Source organism: Accipiter gentilis, chromosome 13 (genome assembly GCF_929443795.1).
Source record: "Accipiter gentilis chromosome 13, bAccGen1.1, whole genome shotgun sequence".
Classification (NCBI taxonomy): Eukaryota; Metazoa; Chordata; class Aves; order Accipitriformes; family Accipitridae; genus Astur; species Astur gentilis.
Window position 1 is genome coordinate 18,015,538 of NC_064892.1, and position 20,737 is coordinate 18,036,274.

At 38.6% G+C, this 20,737-nt stretch overlaps 1 protein-coding gene across 10 annotated transcripts in view; it reads left to right on the forward strand.

Annotated features, from left to right (window-relative positions):
* TBC1D4 (TBC1 domain family member 4) overlaps positions 1–19,547 on the forward strand; it is a 112,818-nt gene extending 93,271 nt beyond the window's left edge. For 8 of the 10 annotated variants that reach the window (XM_049816110.1, XM_049816101.1, XM_049816102.1 and 5 more), the window contains 8 exons: positions 891–1,100; positions 4,748–4,906; positions 6,518–6,676; positions 7,133–7,377; positions 10,279–10,438; positions 12,758–12,927; positions 15,467–15,643; positions 17,280–19,547. In XM_049816110.1, coding sequence (XP_049672067.1) covers positions 891–1,100; positions 4,748–4,906; positions 6,518–6,676; positions 7,133–7,377; positions 10,279–10,438; positions 12,758–12,927; positions 15,467–15,643; positions 17,280–17,498 — 1,499 coding nt within the window. In that variant the 3' untranslated portion in view covers positions 17,499–19,547. Of the gene's footprint in view, positions 1–890; positions 1,101–2,924; positions 3,020–4,747; positions 4,907–6,517; positions 6,677–7,132; positions 7,378–10,278; positions 10,439–12,757; positions 12,928–13,708; positions 14,016–15,466; positions 15,644–17,279 lie in introns of those variants that run through there. The other 2 variants (XR_007508049.1, XM_049816108.1) reach the window with 2 other exon arrangements.
* The last annotated feature ends 1,190 nt before the right edge of the window (positions 19,548–20,737 follow it).

Below are 20,737 nucleotides of genomic sequence, written 5' to 3' on the forward strand. Positions count from 1 at the left end.
GAATAGCTATTACTATAGTGAACTGCAACATGTGAAAATATGAAAGGGAGGAGGGAGTCAGCTTGATACAATATTCTTGCTAGAACCTCGCTAGACATCAGTTGTGCTCAGTTGCCTTTAGGTCTTTGTTGCTTTGAACAGAGGATTCTGTCACCAAAATCAAATAAATTGCAATCTGCTGTGGCTGCACTGGTAGCAAGGAAATGAAGAAATGTCTCTTGCTGACAAAGATAACCCCTTTAACAGTTAGCAAATTTTTACCCTAGTCTGCTTACGTAATAGCAGTGTTTGCAGAAAATCATAAATTTTCTGCCTTGTCCTTGTACTGCACGTAGCACCTGTTCAGTGTCTTAATAATTCTTACAGCTTTAGGTCATTTAAGGTAGAAATCTCTGAAATATCTGAAATCCTGCTATGTTGATAAAGTCCCGTTGGCGGAATTCACAAACATAGGTAAATGACAAACTCTATATTTAGTGACCATAAAGTGCTGTAGCACTGCCTATAGTGCAGCTTAGTGGATGGAAAAAGTTGCTTTTAGTATAAAGCCTGCGGTAAATCACAGCAGTAAACAATCTCAGCTGTAAAGGAGACTTTATGGATAAATGTCTCTTAGTAAATCTAGAAGGAGCTAGCAGGGGAAACGGTTGAAATACTGGGTGACCCTTTATTTAGCTTTATTTCATTTCAATATAACTTCATTTAATTTAAATATAACACTTTATTTAAAAATAATTCTCTACTGTTGAACTGCATTTTCTTTGTCTTTGGAATCAGCACCTCACTGTTGAATGTGGAAGACAGCTATTTTTGTTCTGCTGTGACTTAGATTTTTGTAATATGTCAAACAATCACTGAGTTTCCCGTAATAGCTTTCTGATTCTTTGCAGATGGTCATGATGGAAGTGAATTGTTACCGTTATCCCCTCTTGCTCCACCCCTGGAGGAGGACCCTTTTGTTCTAGTATTGCAAAATGAGGATGGTCCAGATAAAACTGGAGAGAGGAAAAACTCAGAAGAACTACAAAGTCTGTGGAGAAAAGCCATCCATCAACAAATTCTGTTACTTCGAATGGAAAAAGAAAACCAGAAGCTGGAAGGTTAGCTATTTAGAAAATACCCCTAAAAACTATTACAAATTTTGTTGCCCTAAGCTGAAAACTGTACTGGTGTTGGGCACCTCAGAGATGTGGTTCTGTAACTTTTTGGTTAACAGTGCTAGAAAAAAAAGTGTTCACTCAGTCCTATCTCACATTCTACCAAGTTCTCTGTCTACCTGCCAACTCTTAATGAGTCACTTTATTTAAAGGAGAAAGCGATAACTTTTTCCTTTTTTAGTGCATGTTAGACAAAGGTTTGCTACAGTCTGTGTTCTAGCTGATGTAAGTCTAGGAATTCTAATGTGAAGTGGAGTCAGGAGAACGGATGCCATGTGAACACTTAGGTACGGTAAAGCTTACCCTCTATATTTCGTTTCAGTCCTTTGCAGTGTGTGGCATTTCTGTCCAGGCTTTCTGTCCTTCATTAACCACATCACAGTGGTAATTTATAAATATTTAAATCCAGATAAAATTTTTGAGTAACTGGCTCTTGAGTTATGTCAGAAAGTTCTTTTTTTGGTAGATGAGCACTGTACATTGAAAATTGAGTGCTGTTACTGAGAGATCTGCAGTTGGCCGTGCTGACTTAGCTGCCTGAGCTTCTGGCTATCATACTTTATTATGACTGATGAAGACTTACACAAATGAAAGATAGGATGCAATGTCTATCCTAGCACATAGAAGATCTTCAGTATAATAGACTAATAGCTTTCAGCACAAGTTGAAAATTTTAAATGTCCTCTCTGCAATTACTGCCCTCATCTTCTCCTGTATGGTGTATAACCTCATTATATAGTACTCTGATTCTTCAAACACAACATAATGATCTTGTTAAGGTCAGTTAACTCTTTTCCCTCCTTTAGTGGTGCTTACTGAGAAGGCAGGGAGAGGAAAGAAAAACAGCAGGACAGAAGTCTTCCCATGTCCCTACAAGTGCACATCCTTGAATATATTTCCTACACATGTAGCATATTTCTCTGTGCATTTTCTCTACAGTTCATCTCCCTGTTGACACACGCTTCTGTGGAAACCCCTAGATTCATAGGAAACATCTACAGAGAAGTCCGTTTTAACTTCAGCCAAAATCTTTGTTTATTGTTTTAGCAAACAGTCTACTGTTGTGGGGTAGGGAAGCTGGATGTCTTCTGTAGTGACTAATTTCATGTTGTTCCCTCCGGTAGTATGAGCTGCTGAGGGACAAACTCTTTTCTGTACCCACCCTGCATGGGTGGATGTACTGAAAACTGTTAAATCAGTCCAGTTCCTTAAGACCTAGTTATAAGTTATATCCATTGTGTAACCGATATGTAGAAAATAAGTTCCGCCTGCTTCATCATTTGTGGTGAAAACAGGAGTGCCAGTAGTGAAGACTCCAAACTGGTTGTCATCTGCCAGCCCACATCTCGGTTTGTGCTCCAAGCAGCATATCCCCATTCTTATGTGCAGTTTCATAAGTACTGCTAGTGACACTGGTGCTCTGGCTAGCTAGAATTCATCTTCTTATTTTCAAAGGGTGAAAAGTAAACTGTCTTAATGCCTATCTTTAGGCTTCCTTCCTGTGGGCTGCTGTAACATGGGCCATTTTATGGACAGGACATATGCAGAACTGATACATTCCAAACAAGTGCTGGTTCGGGCAGTGATTGGCATCCTAGCCTACAATTAAATGTAGATCTCGGGAATGGGAAATGTAATAACAGAAATGCAGCTACTTCTGTACTTGAAGCCAGGTTCCTAGCTGTGAATTTATTCAGCTGTATATGACTGGTTGAAGACTGGTATTGCTGTGGAGTTGTTTTTAGTGGTTTTCTGATAATGTTTGCTTGATTTTTATTTACAAAATATTAATAGAAACTCTTTTCCTATTCCTTTTGCTGTCGAGGAGACTTGAATACTATTAGCTCTTTGTTTTATAGAAGGTAAGTTCTGTGAATTGCACAAACTTGCTTATTTATTTTTCTGAGAAGCTAAAAGATCACCGAGAAATACAACTATGAAAAGTAGTAGGCCACCTAGCGATGATTAGGGAAAATGTTACCAAGGATGGTTGCAAGCAACCACAGGTGGCATAGTAGGTAGGACAAATATGATCAACAGGCAAGCTTGCTGACTTTCACTAGGGTTAACGGCAGAGCCAAAGTACGGTTCAGTGAATGATAACCTGTGCACTCAATCCTGGAGTTCATTGTCACACTGAAATATGTTACTGTTGTCTTGAATCTGTCGCGTACCTCTTACGAGAGTGAGCATTCTCAGATTCATTCCGTGCAGCAATAGGGTAACATTTAAAATTGCCCCAGTTGGACTGCAAATTCTTGTGATGAGATCACATTCTCATTTTTATGGAAGTGTACTGCACCTTGCATAACAGTTGTTTTTACAAGCCCCCCCTGTAGTCTTGAATAGATATGGTCTCAGAGGTGTGACATACAGCTTTTGGAAATAATTTATCACCTAAATTTTTTGAGTGGGCTAGGCAATGATCATACAGATTCATCCAATATTGGCTGTATCCAAAGTGAGATGATTAGGGGAAGGAACTGATTGTCTTGTTTTGCAGGTTGTATAAAAATGTGATTGAGAGTTTGCTTTCACCTAGAGATGATGGTGGGGTGGGGGGTACAGCTGGAAGAGGAAGGAGTAAGTACTGCATATGGAGCAAGTACTGCACACAGATCAAGTCAAATTTGGAATAAACACAGTTGCAGTTTTCAGAGGTTGTGTTGTGAAATGTACAATTCAGTCCAATGATAATGAAACCTATCTCTGTAAATTAAGACACATTCAGGTCTTGATTCCAGTTTTTTACACCGGTAGTACGAGGAATTGGAGTGTTTTTCTGCATGCATATCATGATTAATAAAATAACCACAGTTAATGTCTCAGTAATGGAAATGAAAGCTGCTCCTCCATGAAATTCCAGAGCAACAATGCAGCTTTACTTCAGAAATAGTGAGTCCTCTGGAATGAATATTTTGTGCCGGGTAGTCCTATGCAGCAAACCTTCTAAGTCTTCAGCAATGTGAGTTCTGTGCTTCAGCACAGATGTACCTTTCTGGATATGGTTCATGTTGGTTCATTATGTTTACTTGTAGTCAGCCTGATGATGCCAGGTAGCAGTGCCAAGAGCTCTTATCACTCTCTTAAGGGACATGTAAAAACTGGAACCAGTGTGACCAACTTCAGTTTAGAAGACTTGTCTAGCTTGCTTGCCTAAATCTCTGATATAAACATTCATATGTTTGGGACTTTCCACACTAAAACAATTGTAAGGTTCAATATAAACAAGAGAAAAATGATCAAAGGTGTTTTTGCAGTTGAAAGCAGCAGCAGATGTGGTGAAGTTGACTGTGTTGAGTGGGTTTTTCTTCTTGCCCCAAGCCTTAAAAAATGTTTTCATGTACTTCATGAATTGCTAATGTTCATGGCCCAGTAAAAGAAGTTAAAATGTTACCTGCAGCATCTTATAACAAAAGACTGGCCCCATCTCAGCTATTAACTGATGAATTGTAGAAGGTGTGTTTATGCCTAGTCAGATTATCAAATAGATATATCTAACTTGAATGGGTTTTGCGTATTTGATGTCTCTTATCATTTTCTGATGTTCTGGTTTTCCATGTGCTCTTCCTTTCTGTTCTGTGCTCTAGCAAGCAGAGATGAGCTTCAATCAAGAAAAGTAAAACTGGACTATGATGAAGTTGGTACATGTCAGAAAGATGTCATAAATGTTTGGGATAAGAAGTTACTAAACTGCAGAGCCAAAATCCGATGTGACATGGAAGATATTCATTCCACTTTGAAAGAAGGTATTTATGGCGGATGGCTTTTAACTATGAAATCTGAAGATTTTTGTTGTTGTTGTTGTTCCCTTTTGATACGGAAGGAAATCTGCCAGCAATACACTTTTTCCAGTAGCACAAAATCATGAAAAAATGGCCTTCTTTTTGCAAATACACCCACCTCCTGCTGCCAAAGAGAAAATAGGTTCTGTTGTGTCTGCAGCTTACAATGTCAGCAATGCAGAAACATGTATAGTCACACCTCTGAAAGTAGTGTCTCATGCCCATGTATTATTACATCAAAGATTGACTTGGAGCTTCTGCAGCTAACATTGACCTTCTGATTTCTGTTCTGTGACTCCTATCCAATTGACTCTGAGTTTCAGATGCTCTGATTTTATTAACTGAGAAGGCAGGACTGTAATGTCTAATGCAGATTGTGCCTAAAACATAGGGGAATCACAACCAAGCTTCAGAGAGTCAGAACAACCACATCTTGTATTCTGGAACATGGTCTTTTAGTATTTTGTTTCCTTGAGTGAAAGGCTGGCGATTTTGTCTTGAAGTAGATCTTCCTGTGGCCTAGCCATAAGCTGGAAGGGGAGCCAGAGGGCCTTGTTAGTATAATGTGAATGTAAAGTCTGATTGCACCTCTGTGTCCTCCTGCATAGAATCTCGTGTCTGTGTTACAGATGCTAAAAAAATAATATTTCGGTGTAATCTGGCTGTGGTACAGGAGGGAAGTTTAAATTGCCACCAAAGGAAATTGTGGTCGAAATAAGGGAGTTCCTGTTAAGTGACCTGCAGAAGACTGCCAACAAATGACTTACCTTGTTGCCCTATCTTCTGCTGCTAGACTGTTGTTCAGAGTTGGGAACAAGGATGTGCTTTTTCTAACTTGTATTCTTGTTAAATAATTATTTGCTTGGAAAGTATTTGCAGAGTTGACAATTTATTTTGACTTTCAAAGGTTGTTTTACAGTCAGATATCAAAGGGGGATGTATGTGAAAGTCCAAAAGTACTATTTTAGTTTAGTTTATGCTTTCACAGGTGCTTGGTTGACTTGAAAGAAATGATGTCTTTCAGTATGAGTGGTTCTGTGTCCTTTGCTATGCAGCATTAATGCTTTTTTAGCTTTTAGCTGAGCCTTTTATTATCTGTGCATCTTTCTCCAAGTCTATGGACTGACATGGGCAGCCCTTTAGGAAGGAGAAGAGGAGGTGGACTTCCCCATATTTTACACCTGTGAATTTAGTTCATCCTTTCTAAACAGGCTGGACTGCATTCTGTGTGTAGTTGTGCATCTTTTCCTGCTGGAGGCTAACAGCTCAGAAGTGGCAAATCAAGTGATGTCTATAGGTCAGTCGCCCAATGACATCTATAAGTCAGTAGCCCAATGTACTGCTCAGTGTAATTACCATAAATTTGTAGTCAATGTTTAGTTAGTATAACTGAACTGTGCCTGCTGAGTGAATACACTTCAGAGTGGACAACTTCTGAAGCTGGCTGTAAGGGATCCTCCAGAGTGGTTTGGCCAAGATGATGACAGGGCAAGTTTATGACAAAGCAAATTCTTGTGTTATAGCACTAAATGTATGCCCCTGCTTATGCCTCTTGTTTTTTTGACTGACCTGCAGGCGTACCAAAAAGTCGTCGGGGAGAAATTTGGCAGTTTTTGGCTGTGCAACATCGAGTCAGACACAGACTGCCAAACAAGCAGCAGCCTCCTGATGTCTCTTACAAAGAACTTCTAAAACAACTGACTGCTCAACAGCATGCCATCCTTGTAGATCTAGGTATGTCTGTTTGTAGCTGAGAGATTTTTCTGATTTGTTTTGTGGATCTTTGAGTGAAAACACACCAGTCTTAATGGAAGCTGTTGCTGGAGATAGATGCTGCTGTATCAGCACTGCTTGCTATGTTGTCAGGATACATTCTGTTTATGCCACTTAGTGTCTCTAAGCAGATGATTTCTTAGGTTATGTTCTTTGTATTTATGCTCCTCTACATCTGTCTGAAAAAAAAAATCAAGCAGTCACTTCTGCAAGTTCTATGCAGATGTGAATATTAAATGAGCTCAATGGATACAGTCTAAAATCAGTGGTAAAATATGGATTGATCTGACTAAAGTCAACCTGCATGTGAAAGCAAAGAGAAGTGGTCTATGGGAACAGAGAAGTGCTGGTTGTCAGATGGGCATGGGTTTTTTTGAGAAGAATTGAATATCAACTACTCCCCTCTCTTTATGTCAGGACGGACATTCCCTACGCATCCTTACTTTTCTGCCCACCTGGGAGCAGGACAGCTATCACTCTTTAATCTCCTGAAAGCATACTCTTTGCTGGACAAAGAAGTGGGTTATTGTCAAGGTATCAGCTTTGTAGCTGGAGTGCTGCTTCTACACATGAGTGAAGAACAGGCCTTTGAAATGCTGAAATTCCTCATGTATGACCTTGGGTTCCGTAAACAGTACAGGCCAGACATGATGTCGCTACAGGTAAGTCAATCCTTCTCCTAAAGCAAACAAGAGTTTTAAATGAGTTTTGAGCTCTCAGAGGTTGCTCATGTTCTCCAGGGCCTTATGAAGCTTCTTATGCTGTTTCAGAGATTGTGAGGTGCATGCAAATGTTATGGTCGAACCCCTCTCCGCCTCTCAATTTGCAAACAGAGAAGTTCAGAACTTGCAGACTTTTCCTGTCACACGTCCCCATCATCTCCTGTTTGGAAACTGCTTTCTCTGCTATTTTGATCTTCCTTTTCTTTTCCTTACTTCTCTCTCTTCCTTATGCCAAAAAATCCGATATACTTGCATCTGTATAGATGGAGTTTAAAAATAAATTTGGTTTTCTTCAGTCCATAAGCACTTAGATGTAGATTTTTGTCTTGTAACCCCAAGTCAAATCAATAGTGACACCCAGTGGCCAGTCAGTGTACTCCACAGGCGTTTGTACTTGGGGCTGCTTTGTCTTGCTTCATCATTTGCACCTCTTTTCTCTCACCGTCCTCTATCCCATCACCCTCAACACAGAGAAAACATAAGATTTTTTGATCATTTAGTTTGCTTATGAAACGATGCATGCTCTGCAATATTAGTCTTTTGACAGCTAGCTGTAGATACTCAAGGCTGCTTAGGAAGGAGACAGAAGATCTTTCAGATCTGTATAAACTTCAGGGTTTAAAATTTGAGAAATCTTTCACCTTGAGATGCAACTGTCCACTGAATTAAATAACTGTATGCTCTAAGTCCTTAATATTATAAAGGGGTATACCACTTCTGAGTTAAAGCTTGTAATCCACAGTGGAGAAAGAGAAAATTAAGACGCAGATACAAAAGTCATTTTTTTGGTGTGTTTTTTTTTCTCCATGCTCCCCGCATAACAAACACTTATGACTAAGCAAAAACTTAAGGGAGAGTTTCAGTCCACTTTTCATGACCAGTCACTTGAAGTGCTTGTTTGGCAAATGTCCAGAACAATAGAATAGGTTGTAGTTAAAGAAATTGCATGTGCTTATTCTAAAAAACGATAGAGGTTTGTTTTACTGTGGATGTAAGTTGTGATGAATTAAGGGTGAACAGTCATAAAGAGCACGTTGTGCCTCTTCCCTGTCCCATTTCCCCCCCCCCCCCTTCCCCAAATATATTTTGAACCTGTGGGGGTCAAACTGTGATAAATGCATGGTTGTGGGATTTCCCCCCCGCCCAGAAGATGCTCTCCTAGTATTTGTATGTTATACTGCAACTGTAGACCTTCAATAACATCTGATGGTTTGAGAGCATTCAGATGTCCAGAATTTCACCATTTGTTTTAAAAGAGTCTGAAACTTTCATTGTCAGAAGCTCTGAGGAAGAACACTTTTTAAGTTTAAGAAGGTTTACTGCTTGTAATACTATTTGTGCTTTAAATGAAATGACCTCTCTTTCCCAACAGTTTGCTTCTAGGCAGTTATCCTGTTCTATACAACAGTACAAGTTTTTTCTGCTCAAGACAAACTAGACTATTGAAGATAACTTAGAGGACATCACTAAAGCCTAACCCTTTGTTTTGTTTTTTAACGGGAGTAGAGCACTTGCAAATTTTTTTGCATTATTAGTACTGAAACATAAGTAAGCTTATACGCAGAATTAGCTTGTCCTGTAGAAGAATAATGTTGGATGTTTCTTCAGGATAATGAAAACTTATTTGACTTGTATTTTTAACTGTTGTCTGGAAAAAGTAGTAATCTAGATCCTTAGTTCATAATGAACTCATCCAATTGGTTTACTGCCTCTGTGATACTATTCTATTTCACACGTAAATGTGTTTTGTATCGACACTGTCCAAACTGTGCTTAATTACTATTTTTGGCAATTAAAGGACGGACTCAAATGCATGCACAAATTTAGCTAATTTGCCTGAATGAGAAGTGATCTCTCTGCTTCTGGACATTGCTCACTGTAGATAGTTTCAAGTGCAGTCAGTTTTTGGTAGGGAAGAATCATGACCAATAAAAGTAGCAAAGTAACTGGATTTAATAAGTCATTTTCTTATTGAGGACTGGATTCACCTTAAGCATAAGGCACTGTTGAAAGCAAAATTGGACCTGACAGCTAATCAATATATGCCTGCTTCTCGTCTGTTTTCTGAGAGAAGTGTTGCTCTGTGCTGTGAGCGACTTATTGTGGAATATCAACTATCAAAATGGCAAGGAAATAAATTGCCACAGAGTGATATTTTTAGGAGTGAATAGCAACTTTTAACCACTTTGCTTTGCAACCTTGTACAGGTTGTATAGCAGCACTTTTTGCATCAGTATCTTGAATTTCTCTGGACCACTGGCATGTGGGAGGTATGCTGGGAAATATGTATACGATACACCTCTATTGACCCACCCTATCTGAAGTACTCTGTGGGTACAGAAGCTGTCTAAAGTAATGATTGTAGCATAGGAGTTTTAAATGCAGCAAAAATATGGCTGAGATTCAAAGGATGAAAGCTGAAGTGTATAAATTTAGCCAGAAATAGTTCAACTCTGTAATGGAGAGTTTTGGCATCTTGGAAGAGGTACTTCTACTTTCATTGCTGCAAGAGTGAAAGTTGTGGTTTGTTGATAAAGTTAGATCAAAATATTCTTTTCTTACCTTAAGCCTGCAAATCTGCAATGATACTTCACTAATAACCAGGTTCAAACTGTTCTATGTTATTGATTACTGTGTTGGTTTTAATTCATTAGGGGTGGGTTGTTTATACATGAGTAGATATCACTTGAGGCCCTAGGCAACAATTAAGCTTCATTTTACAGTGCCATCTGTACTGGAGTTAATTTCCCTGGAGTGAAAAGTGAATGGTTTGGAAAACTGAGTAAAGCTGAACTTTTCTTTCTCTAATTCCTTCCCCCCCAACCCCTTCATGCACTGTAGATTCAGATGTATCAGCTCTCAAGGCTTCTTCATGATTATCACAGAGACCTATATAATCATCTTGAAGAAAATGAAATCAGCCCCAGTCTTTATGCTGCACCGTGGTTTCTTACACTGTTCGCATCTCAGTTTCCATTAGGATTTGTAGCCAGAGTATTTGGTAAGAAAGTTTATTTTATTGCAGTAATAAACAGAACAACGTTGTCCATCATGTTTTGAAACTCTCAGGCAGTAGTTTTCTACATACCGGGGACATCTGGGGTGACCATTGCGGGTGGCAAGTAGCAACACTCTTCATGGTGGGATGTCAGCTCCTTTTCAAAGGAGAAAACCAAAATGTATTCTTTGAAACATCAGACTTGAGCAATTAAATATGACTGCTGTTATTAGCCAAGAGACTTCCGAAGTGTGAACAACAGGAAGTTTATTGTTGCAAATGTATTTTATGCATCAAACATTCAGTTGATGTCTATAGAAAAGTTCATCTTGTTGAACTTGCAAACTGAAAAAAGAGAATGCATTTGTTTTCAAGAAAGTGTTTCTGTGTAACTGATTCTAAAGTGCTTTCTAATAAAAAATCAAGTAAACCTGAACTTAAAAGCTGTTTCAGGTATTCATGTATATATTGAACAGTTTTCTAGTCTTAGTATGCCTCTTATTCCATAGGGTTTTTTTATGATATGCTCCTCTTCAGATAATGTCTAGTACAGAAGCTTAAATATTGATTGTGCCTTGTAGTGTTTACAGTATCAGCATGTCAAGTATGTGGTTTTGTATTGTTTCATTGTCAATAAGAACTGCCAGCTTAATCAAATCTCTAGCAATGCAGCTTTTAAAATTTTTTTATTATTATTTATTAATGTAAAACTCACTGCACTCAGATATGCACCAAGAAGCTAGGTGTATATGTCATGTACTTCCTTCTAAATCAGACTTTTTTCATTTGATTTTTCTGTTTTCATATGGCACCTTTCATCTTTTCTTAAGAAATTCAACCTGACTTTTGTCTCATGTTTTATTACTGGAGTGTGTTAGGTTTTTTTCGTGTGGTGCTTTGGGGAGAAAGAGGGGTTTGCTTGGTTTTGGTTTTCTTTTTTTTTTTTTTTGACCTAGTGATTTCTCCATTACAGAGGTTTTTTCCTTTTACAGCAAACTTTTTCTGACTGATCTTTGGGTGAACAAATGATTGGTGTATCTGTTTCTCAGTGGTGTATCTGTTTTTCAGTGGTATTCACGTGATTGGTACATCTCTTTCCCAGTGGGATTACTGAATTCCGGTACACTCAAGCATTTTTTTTTTACTTTTGACTTGTTTTTCAAGGCTAAAGTGTTCTTTTCTTTCTTTTTTTTTTTCTTTTTTTTTTTTTTTTTTTTTTTTTCTTCAGTAGGCTTTGAATTTGGAAAACGAGTATTTTAAGGGTGGGGAAGGTCAGTGATCATTTCTCTTTAAATGGGCTGAGCAAGGCATGTTCCCATTTTAAAACTTAAACGTCACTATGTTGTTTTACTTCTTAATGCTTTGGATTCTTGCATCTTCAGTGTTTTATGGGCCATTGTCACATACCAGGAACAGACGGTTAATGTCTACCCATCACAAATTATATACTTATATTTATGCTGCTTGAATGTGCATCATAGACTTGAGAAGGGAGACTTTTAGGAACTCTGCACGAGTGAGATGGCTGCCTCACCAGTATCCTGGTGCTACCCTGGATTAGGGCCAAGGATGACCTCTCAGTATCAGGATCAGAAATTGAGTTTGTTCAGTTGTGTAGCCCTACTTTTGGTGGTGTGACAGAGCCAACAGCACAAGAGGCCTAATTTGAACTGCTCATGTGCTGCATTCACCTTGGTAACTGCAAGTCCACCGCTGCTACCAAAACTGAGTTTCTAGTTACTGTGATCAAGTTTCCAGTTTCTGTGTAGTCTGTGTCTACTGACTTCTGCAGAGCCTGGACTTTCCCCTCAAATCCACTTAATTATATCTCAAAGTAAAGATTTGGGGCTTAAATAATAGCCAATATGATAACTACTATGGATTTTGAAAATAATATGATTGGGTATGGAATCTACATTATCATTTTTTAAGGACTAGCTTCTGCCTGTAGAAAACTGTAAAATGTTAGTACATTGTGTTGTGATCTGCTTCCCAATTGCTTTTCAGTTATAGATGCACTTAAAAACAGTTAGCAGTTAGTTAAAAGTCTAAAGTCTACAGAAGATGGTAATGAAATGCTTATTGCAGATAACTGTTACAGACATAACAAGCATGCGATATTTTCTTTAATGTTCTCTCACATCTTACAGATGGCAGAAAAGGCTTTTATATGCTTTAACCTCATGTTGAAATAAGACAGATTGCACTTCTGAACTGAATAAATTTACAGTATGATTGATTAAAACATCTCAGCAAATATACATATTTATCCAATGACTTAAGCTCTCATTTTCAAGAGATGTTAATAATTTTCTTTTTTAGACATTATTTTTCTTCAAGGAACGGAAGTCATATTTAAAGTAGCACTGAGCCTACTTAGCAGTCAAGAAACATCTATAATGGGATGTGAGAGTTTTGAGAACATTGTTGATTTTCTTAAAACCGCTATTCCAGATATGACTCAGCCTCAAATGGAAAAAATTATTACTCAGGTAAGGTTGTTTCTGTCTTTACTTACCCCCCCCCCCCTTTAGTTTACTTTTAAAGAATTGTGCCTAAGGAATATGTAAAAGTCTTCTCAGTACGTTCCTTTTGGTTTGAAATGCAAAGGAGTCACCTTCCCATTAACTTGTACAGAAATTGGATATGAGCTAATTTCAGTGGGTTTTGGACTGCAATTTTAGCAAGGTTTTAGCTGCTACCTCAAGGTTTAGTACAAAGGTTCTTTTGTGCCCCAGCTATTGGGTAAACATGACTTTGCTTATAAATTTCATGTCACCATCAGAAGGGTAAAAATAGCCTATTTTCCAAACCTAAACCCAGCTGTTGCTCCCTGCTAGTTGGTGAGCAGTCCTACAGTTTGTGACGGGAAGCACAACTTGCCATGGTGGGAAGAGGTAGCATCACAGAGACTTCTCCTCCTGATCCTTCGAAATTCTGGCTGGGTACCCCCGTAGGAAATTTTCTGATACCCCCAACTTCAAATCCCACAAATTAGGAGACTGGTGAGGCCCTGTTTTCATGATCTATATTAAAGTGAAGGTCAAGCAGACTTTTGCTGTTCTGTTGCGGGGTTGGCTTCTATCCTCCTGGGTATCACTTTTAGGGTGCCCTCGTGCGACTTCCCCTTCTCACCTCAGCACCATCCTTGGAGGGATCACGTTTGGCAGGTGCTTGGTGCCAGAGGTAAAAGCCCCTCAGGATTGATGCCTGCCTTTCTTGGGTATGAGGAAGGAGGATTGGAGTATTGTTATTTCATCAATATCATTGCAGCTTCGTGGCAAAGGGTGAGAATAGAAGAGAAACAAAGAATTACTGATGCTGATACAGGAAAACCTTCCTGTGAAATACTGTCAGTGGCTGGGATCTTCATCTCTCTATATCATCTTCCTCTGCATTGAAGCTGCAAACTGAAAATGAGCCTCAGTCTAGTACCTTAACTGTGAACCTGTGAGCAGTTTTCCCCCTTCAGATGGCAGTTTGGAGATAACAGAAGAGCTCTAGAAAACCATCTCCATACGCAGGAGTGCAGTTCACACTAATGCATTCCTACGGCTTGGTTAACGCTTGAATGTTTCAGGTGCTGTCAGTTAAGAATTCATCTTTAGATGACATGTAAATCTTCATTTCCTCATTGCACTGATTGTGATTGCCGTGCTAAACCTGTGTCAGGCACTTTAGCATCTATCTTCACAACTCACTGATTCTGGCAGTGATAAAGATGGTAGTTCAATATTTTTGATACTATTAGAGATTGTCTCTGTCCTGTGGTCTGTGTGGGTTGCAGAGCAACTGCGCTGTGGTGAGGATGGTAGAACTGCAAAGCCAGGTCTGATTGAGTAAAGAATGGGTTATGTTGCCTGAGTGGAAGTGGATGTGGTTATACGCAGGTCGGCTCAGCTCTGAGAGGAAGGTCACCTGCTTGCCTGTGGTGTGGTCTCATGCTGAGCAGCCTTCTGGGTCTGCTTTCATGTGTAGACTGCTTATATCATGTTGCTTCTACCTAGATGGGCTGCAAGTGGAGTCGTTTGGCTGTCTCAATGTTGTAATTCCTGGGACTGTCATCTTACAGCAGATAATGAAAGAAAAATGTTATGCAGGACTATAATACACAGCTGAAGAATTGACTGGGTAGCTACATAGAGGAAAATGGCACTTGCCCAGCTTAAACACCATATGTAATTTAAAGTTTTACCTCATTTGATTTACCTGAAGAACAATGAACATAATGCAGAACTTGGTTTGTTGGGGGATCTGCATGTATATTCTGCTGGTGTAATGTTTGTGGTCTCTAGAACAAGGGACAGAGTTAATGTCACTGTAGACATCCTTCCCTTCCTAGTCTAAATTACTTGGTAACTTCTAGAAGCTGAGAGGCTGTGACTAGATGTATAAACAGATAAGGGTCATATGGTCCCATCACTGTTCGATGCTCAGTTCCATAGTCTTCACAATGCTTTGTCACCAAAGCATCCCAATAAGAAAATAGTGTATCTTCACGCAGAGACAGAGCACAGGGAAACTGTAAGTGTGAAGAGTGTTTTTATAAAAGTCTATAAATGGGTACTTGAAGTCAAGAGATCTAGTTTTGAGGGTGGAGATCTGATGACTTCTGGATTTTTCTTCCTCATTGTGTGATCCTGCTCCCATTACAAGCTGGTGAGACTTGAATTGAAAATTTCGTCTTGAACTTCTTAATATTTCTGAGCAAGAGATGATAAGACTTGGTCATATTGCAAATTTCTGGGATTAAGTAAGACTTTCCTGCTGATACATCTCATAGAAAGATGGTATTTAGTAATTGTAAAGGTGATGATCCAATTTATTCTAAAGTCTATGATTTATTATGGCTACAATAAGAACTCCAGATATTAAAATGCTCTTACTGTAGACTTTTCCTTAAAATACTTTTTTTGAGAGGAACAGGAAAAAACCATTAAGTTAATCAAGCAAAGTTGCCTCTTAGCCAAACATTCATGTGGAGTAAGCGCTCTCTCTTGTAGTTAAAAATTGGTTTTTCTTTCATGGTAGGTGTTTGAGATGGATATTTCAAAACAGCTCCATGCCTATGAAGTAGAGTACCATGTTCTTCAGGATGAACTGCAGGAAAATGTGAATCCCTGTGATGAAGGTGAACCCCTGGAGAAGCTGGAGAGGGCAAACAGTCATCTGAAGAGACAAAACATGGATTTGTTGGAGAAGCTACAGGTAAATGACTTAAGACTACAAATTCATGGAGAGGTCATTTCTGCGATTCAGCCAATAGAGGAGTAAGTCTCTTTTTTAAATGTACATGAGAAGTCTCCTAACTGCAAGACTTTATGTAGTTGAGCAGTTTTCTCAGTTACAGGGATTTACTTCTGTTAGACACATTTTTAACTCCTTTGTCATTCCTTGGACTTTTCCTTCTTGATTTAGGTTTCTTTCTCTCCAAATATCTCTACCTTTCTCTCCCATAAAAACTGTTGGCAATATTTGTGTATCTTGCCGAAAAATAAGCTCTCTGTCCCTTCATCTCTTTGCTTCCCTACTGGAAAGTGTTAAGAAATAATCCATAGTGCAGTAGTCTTGCTTTCTCTAGACCTTTGTAGGCAATATCATTCTGCTTCCTTCTGTTGAAGCTCATAGTCCTGCTTTTGAAAGGTGGTCTCTCCTAGCAGACTTGGATACAGCTGAGTGCCTACCAGACTGATGAAGTCATGCTTTAAAAAGTCTCTTCTTCCTCCTTCACTATTCACCCTTTCTCCCATAGCCTGGCCAAGACTTGTTTCAGGTTTCGATATGTATTGTCTTCCATTTTCTTGAAAGACAAGCTCTTCTTTTTGCATCACCAGGCCATTTCTTATTATCTTTGTTAATTTGAACAAGTATTGGAAAAAGCTCAGACAGCACCTTCAGCTTCTGAAACCTGAAAATAGAAGCAGGGCAAAAAGGAAAGATCAAGGCCTCGTTATTTTTGTGTTTATGTGCTAAGGTTGCTGTGCTGTGTTCTTTTGATATTAAAAACAGGGATCACTTGCCTTTTCTACTGTTATTATTTTTGCTTTATTTAATTTTTTTTATTTATCTGTTTACTACTACCTGGGCTTTTACCTCTCTTCTGAAAATGCATCAAGGGCATATAATAATTATGAGTGACTGATTTGAAAGGGTCTGTTGAAGCTCCTCTGTTCTTCCAGAGCACCATACTGTAATGCATCTTCCTCAGTTCCTTAACATCTTCATCTTTTTGTTTGTATAGCTTCTTCATTCCTCTGCTTGGGCCCTTTCCTAGGAATGGTCAGAATTCCCCGACTCTCCACAGAGACACGTTTGCTACTGCTGATTTCCAGGCTTTCTCGTTACCAGTCAGTGGTTTGGTTTTGTTGGGGGTTTTTTTCCCAGAGGAAGGTGTAGGTCTTTTATTAGAGAATAGGGAACACTGTCTGCTTCTATTGAGGTTCTCTTTCCCTCTAACCTCTCCATCCTGCTAATTTATTTTTTTACATCCCATTGCTCCATCACTGTCAGACAAATAGTCTTCCAGTGCTACTCCAGCTGCTAATTTCCTTTTTCTCCCTGCAGCGCCAGTTCCTTGTTACTCTTAACTGTCCCTTGCTTGGTGCAACTTGCATGTCTCCTTCCCTCTGCAAAGCTTTCAGAAATCCTTCAGAGTGATCTGGTCGCTACTAAGGAGATTCTGTGTATGATACACCGTAGGCATTCCTTGTATTATCTGCATACACAGGTGTCTTTTAGAAACATCTATGTAATTAAGTTCTTTCCTTAACATATAGCATATCATAATATAAAAAAGTTATTCAGAACATCTCAATTTATTGTAAGATAATGTTATTGTTTACAGGTTGCTCATGCTAAAATTCAGAGTCTGGAATCCAGCCTGGAGACTATTTTGACTCGAGAAAACAAAATGAAAACTGTAATTCAGTCCCTGGAACAGGAGAAGATAACATATCAAAAGACTCTTGAGCAGATAATGAAGTATTTGCCAGCAGAAGCATTGTCTGACTGTGAACTGCTCCTGAAGGAAGTAAACTACAATCCAAATAATAAAATAAAATAAGGAGTAAGCCATAAAACAGGGTTTTCTAGGCAGCATCTTTTCAAAAAAAGGGAAAGAAAAGATGAGCATGCTGCTTTCAAAGGACTTAGCAATAGGCAACGGTATTATCCAAAACTAGTGCTGGGACACTCATAGCTACAGATGGGCCTTCAAATGTCAGTATGCAAATTCAGGCTATTAATTTTTTTATGATTATGTAAATAAATCACAAGGGGGAAATAAAGGATTCTCACATGTAATTATGATTAGTAGATGCATATTTAGGGTTGACTTAAAGGAAAAGAGAAATTTCAGTAGTCAAAGCCAAGATAATGGTGATCTACAAATTCACTCTGGATGTGCTTGTCTTGTAGTGAAATGAGAATAGCGTGTCTTTATATATATATGTATGTTGAATAATACTTGAAGAAAAAAAGAAGAATGTAATTTTCCCTCCAAAGAGCAGCATGTTTCACATCTTCTGTGGAAAATCTGTGTGAACTCATGCGTGCCTCTCTTTTTAATTCTACTGACATTGTGTGCACAGACCAATAAGCAGAATAAGTATCATGACTTGGTTCATACAGAAAGAGCTCTAGTGCCATCCGCTGCCTGGGCTATATCAGTCAGCAGTGTAATTCCACATGCATGTTGGAACTGGAAAAAAAAAGCACCATGTCATAGCTCCACCTCCGTAACTCAGAGCTAAGAAATAGGTATCTATACACACCTGCAGAACTTGTAAAGGCAAGAGCTAATGGTGATTGCTACTTCCTACCTGGCCTGTTTGCTTCCACCTGTCCTGGGGTTGGTCATGATGACAGGAGGAGGGAAGCAAGACTGTGGGATGGTATTTATTCTGATGTTAATTTTCTGCAGAAGACTTGCTGTCATAAGAGTTAGGCATGTAAGGGGTTCTCAATTAACCAAAGAAATACTGTAAGAAGCCTTGTCTTATCGTAGTGGGAGCCAGAAAGCTGTTCTTAAATTTTATTTGAAGAGAAAATTGAGGCAGGTTGCAGGAAGTTGAGCATAAGTGTATGAGAGAGGACCAAGCAAGTTTCAAATATCATGTACCTTTCAGTTTTCACATACACGTGAATATGCATTTGAAAGGGGATTCTGAAGTACAGGTGCAGTTTTAGTAATGCTTTCCAGGTTATTCCTGTTTTAATACTGCTTTGTGGTCTTCTTTTTAAAACGAAAGTCATGAATTTTTGTGTTCTGAGCAGAAGGTGAGGTAAGCTCTGATCATTTCAAGGGAGAAAATATGTTTATAAAGGTATAAAAAGATGCATATAGTTTTGAAAATGTTTTTTGAGTGGAAATTTTGAGAAGGCTTAGACAAATGTGTAATAGACACGTATTTTGGAGTGCATGTCTGAACCGTTAATTGAGTGTTACAGTGGCTCATGTTATCTCTTACCATTTATACTGTATTTCAGGAAACACTTATTCTTTTTAGTAAGAAGAACAATTAAGCAAAGTGCCAAATCCAGCAGTGTCTTTATGCATAAGATTGTCCAATTTAGAAAGCAAGGACTGAATTTCACTGCTTTCTAAGTATTACGCTTTATGTTAATACAAAAGTGAGGAACAACAATGCTGATTTGCTGCACGCTGCTGTTTAACTTGGGGGCTTGGGGTCTCCTGGATTTGTTTTTTTGTTGTTCTTGTTTTTTACTTCCGTGGTGTTTTATTCAATTAAAGATATTGATTTACTTAACAGTCTTTCTTTTTACAGTTGGGGTGAAAGGTCTTAACACTGTGTATAAAATTATGTGGAATCTGTCTAGATATTTCAAGAATATTGTATTGTACTAGATGGGAAAATGCCAAGTGAAAAGGCAGTTCTTCGCAGTTTTGTTCAGAGTAAGTTTTAGGTGATATGTACATACAAAACCAATCCCAGGAACTGCAGTAATGTGTATTACAAAGAATCAAGATTATTCAGATACTTTTTTTTTTTTTTTTTTTTAAGATGCACTGAATGTGCTTTATCCTCGGTTTCACTTATAAAATTTTTCATGTAATGCCTGGAGAAATTCCAATAAATGTCATTGCTGCATTTCCCATGGCCTCTGGCTAGTTTTATTTTTCTACACTTCAGGTACCGATCTCATTTTCAATAGTACTGTTTACAGGAAAGATGAAGAGTTTCAGTTTTTAGCTTCTAATTGTGGGGAAAAAAAAAACTACAGGATTTGTAGAAGGGCATGAGGAAGGTAGAAATTCGTATCAAGGGAAATAGTCTTGCATTGTTCTTAACTGAAGATGAAATGATTAAAAGGTATTTTTCTTCTGTAGCAGTTCATTTAGTATGTATACATGTTGAGAATAGAAATTGATGAACTCTACACTGTGCATCTAGCTTGGGAGGAGGAGGAGGACACCATATCAGCAAGTAGGAATAAACTACAGAAGTAAAACCACAGTGAGGTAAGTGCCTCATGACATTAGGACATTTGTGATAGCATTTGTATTCTGAATACAAGTGTGCCTTGTAACTGGGTATCTCTAGTATGTCTAACTTGAAGTCTGCACTGAGGCAGGCATCCTCCAGACCATCTTCAGATGAATAACCAGCAAGATTATCCAGAAGTCTGTGAACGGCATGTGTGTTTGTGTGCATCTGTTTGTGTCTCCCTGTCTATTGGATAAATAGCTTTACAGCTGTTCTGGTTGCAGTTGTGCAACTGTGAAGAGGGAAGTCTAAGGTGCAGTGGGCCAGAGAAAGCTGCAAGGATATTTGCTTGGGAGAAGGGAGGGTTCCTGGGTTTGGACAAATTGCTCTTTTATTCCTATGTTTTGTTTTTCTGTCTGAGCAAAGCACACCAATGCTCATTTTTTGCAGTCAACTGGTGGAGAACTTAGGAGGAAGAAGTAGCTGCTGTTTTCAGGAACAGCTAACTTAGACTGGTTTCTGCTGGCAGAGGGCTTTTTTAAAAGGCTGGGAAGACATCCATCCTTTTAGCTAGCAAACTAGCCTGTAAATAAAAGAGTACTGCTTGCCAGGAATACAGTTGAAATAGGTCAGTCCGCTAAGAAGGGCTAACATAGGGAACTCTAGTATTTGCATCTTTTATGGGTGGAAAACTTGGCCAGAAAGTTTTGGGGTTGTTTGGAGGGTTTTTTTTTTGTTTTCTCTCCTAAAAAGGAGAGTGGGGGTTTTTCTCTTCTAAAAAGAGGTATATTTTTTTAAGGTGCCTGTAATTTGCATTTTGTTTGCTTTTCACTAAAAAATCATTAGATTTTATTGA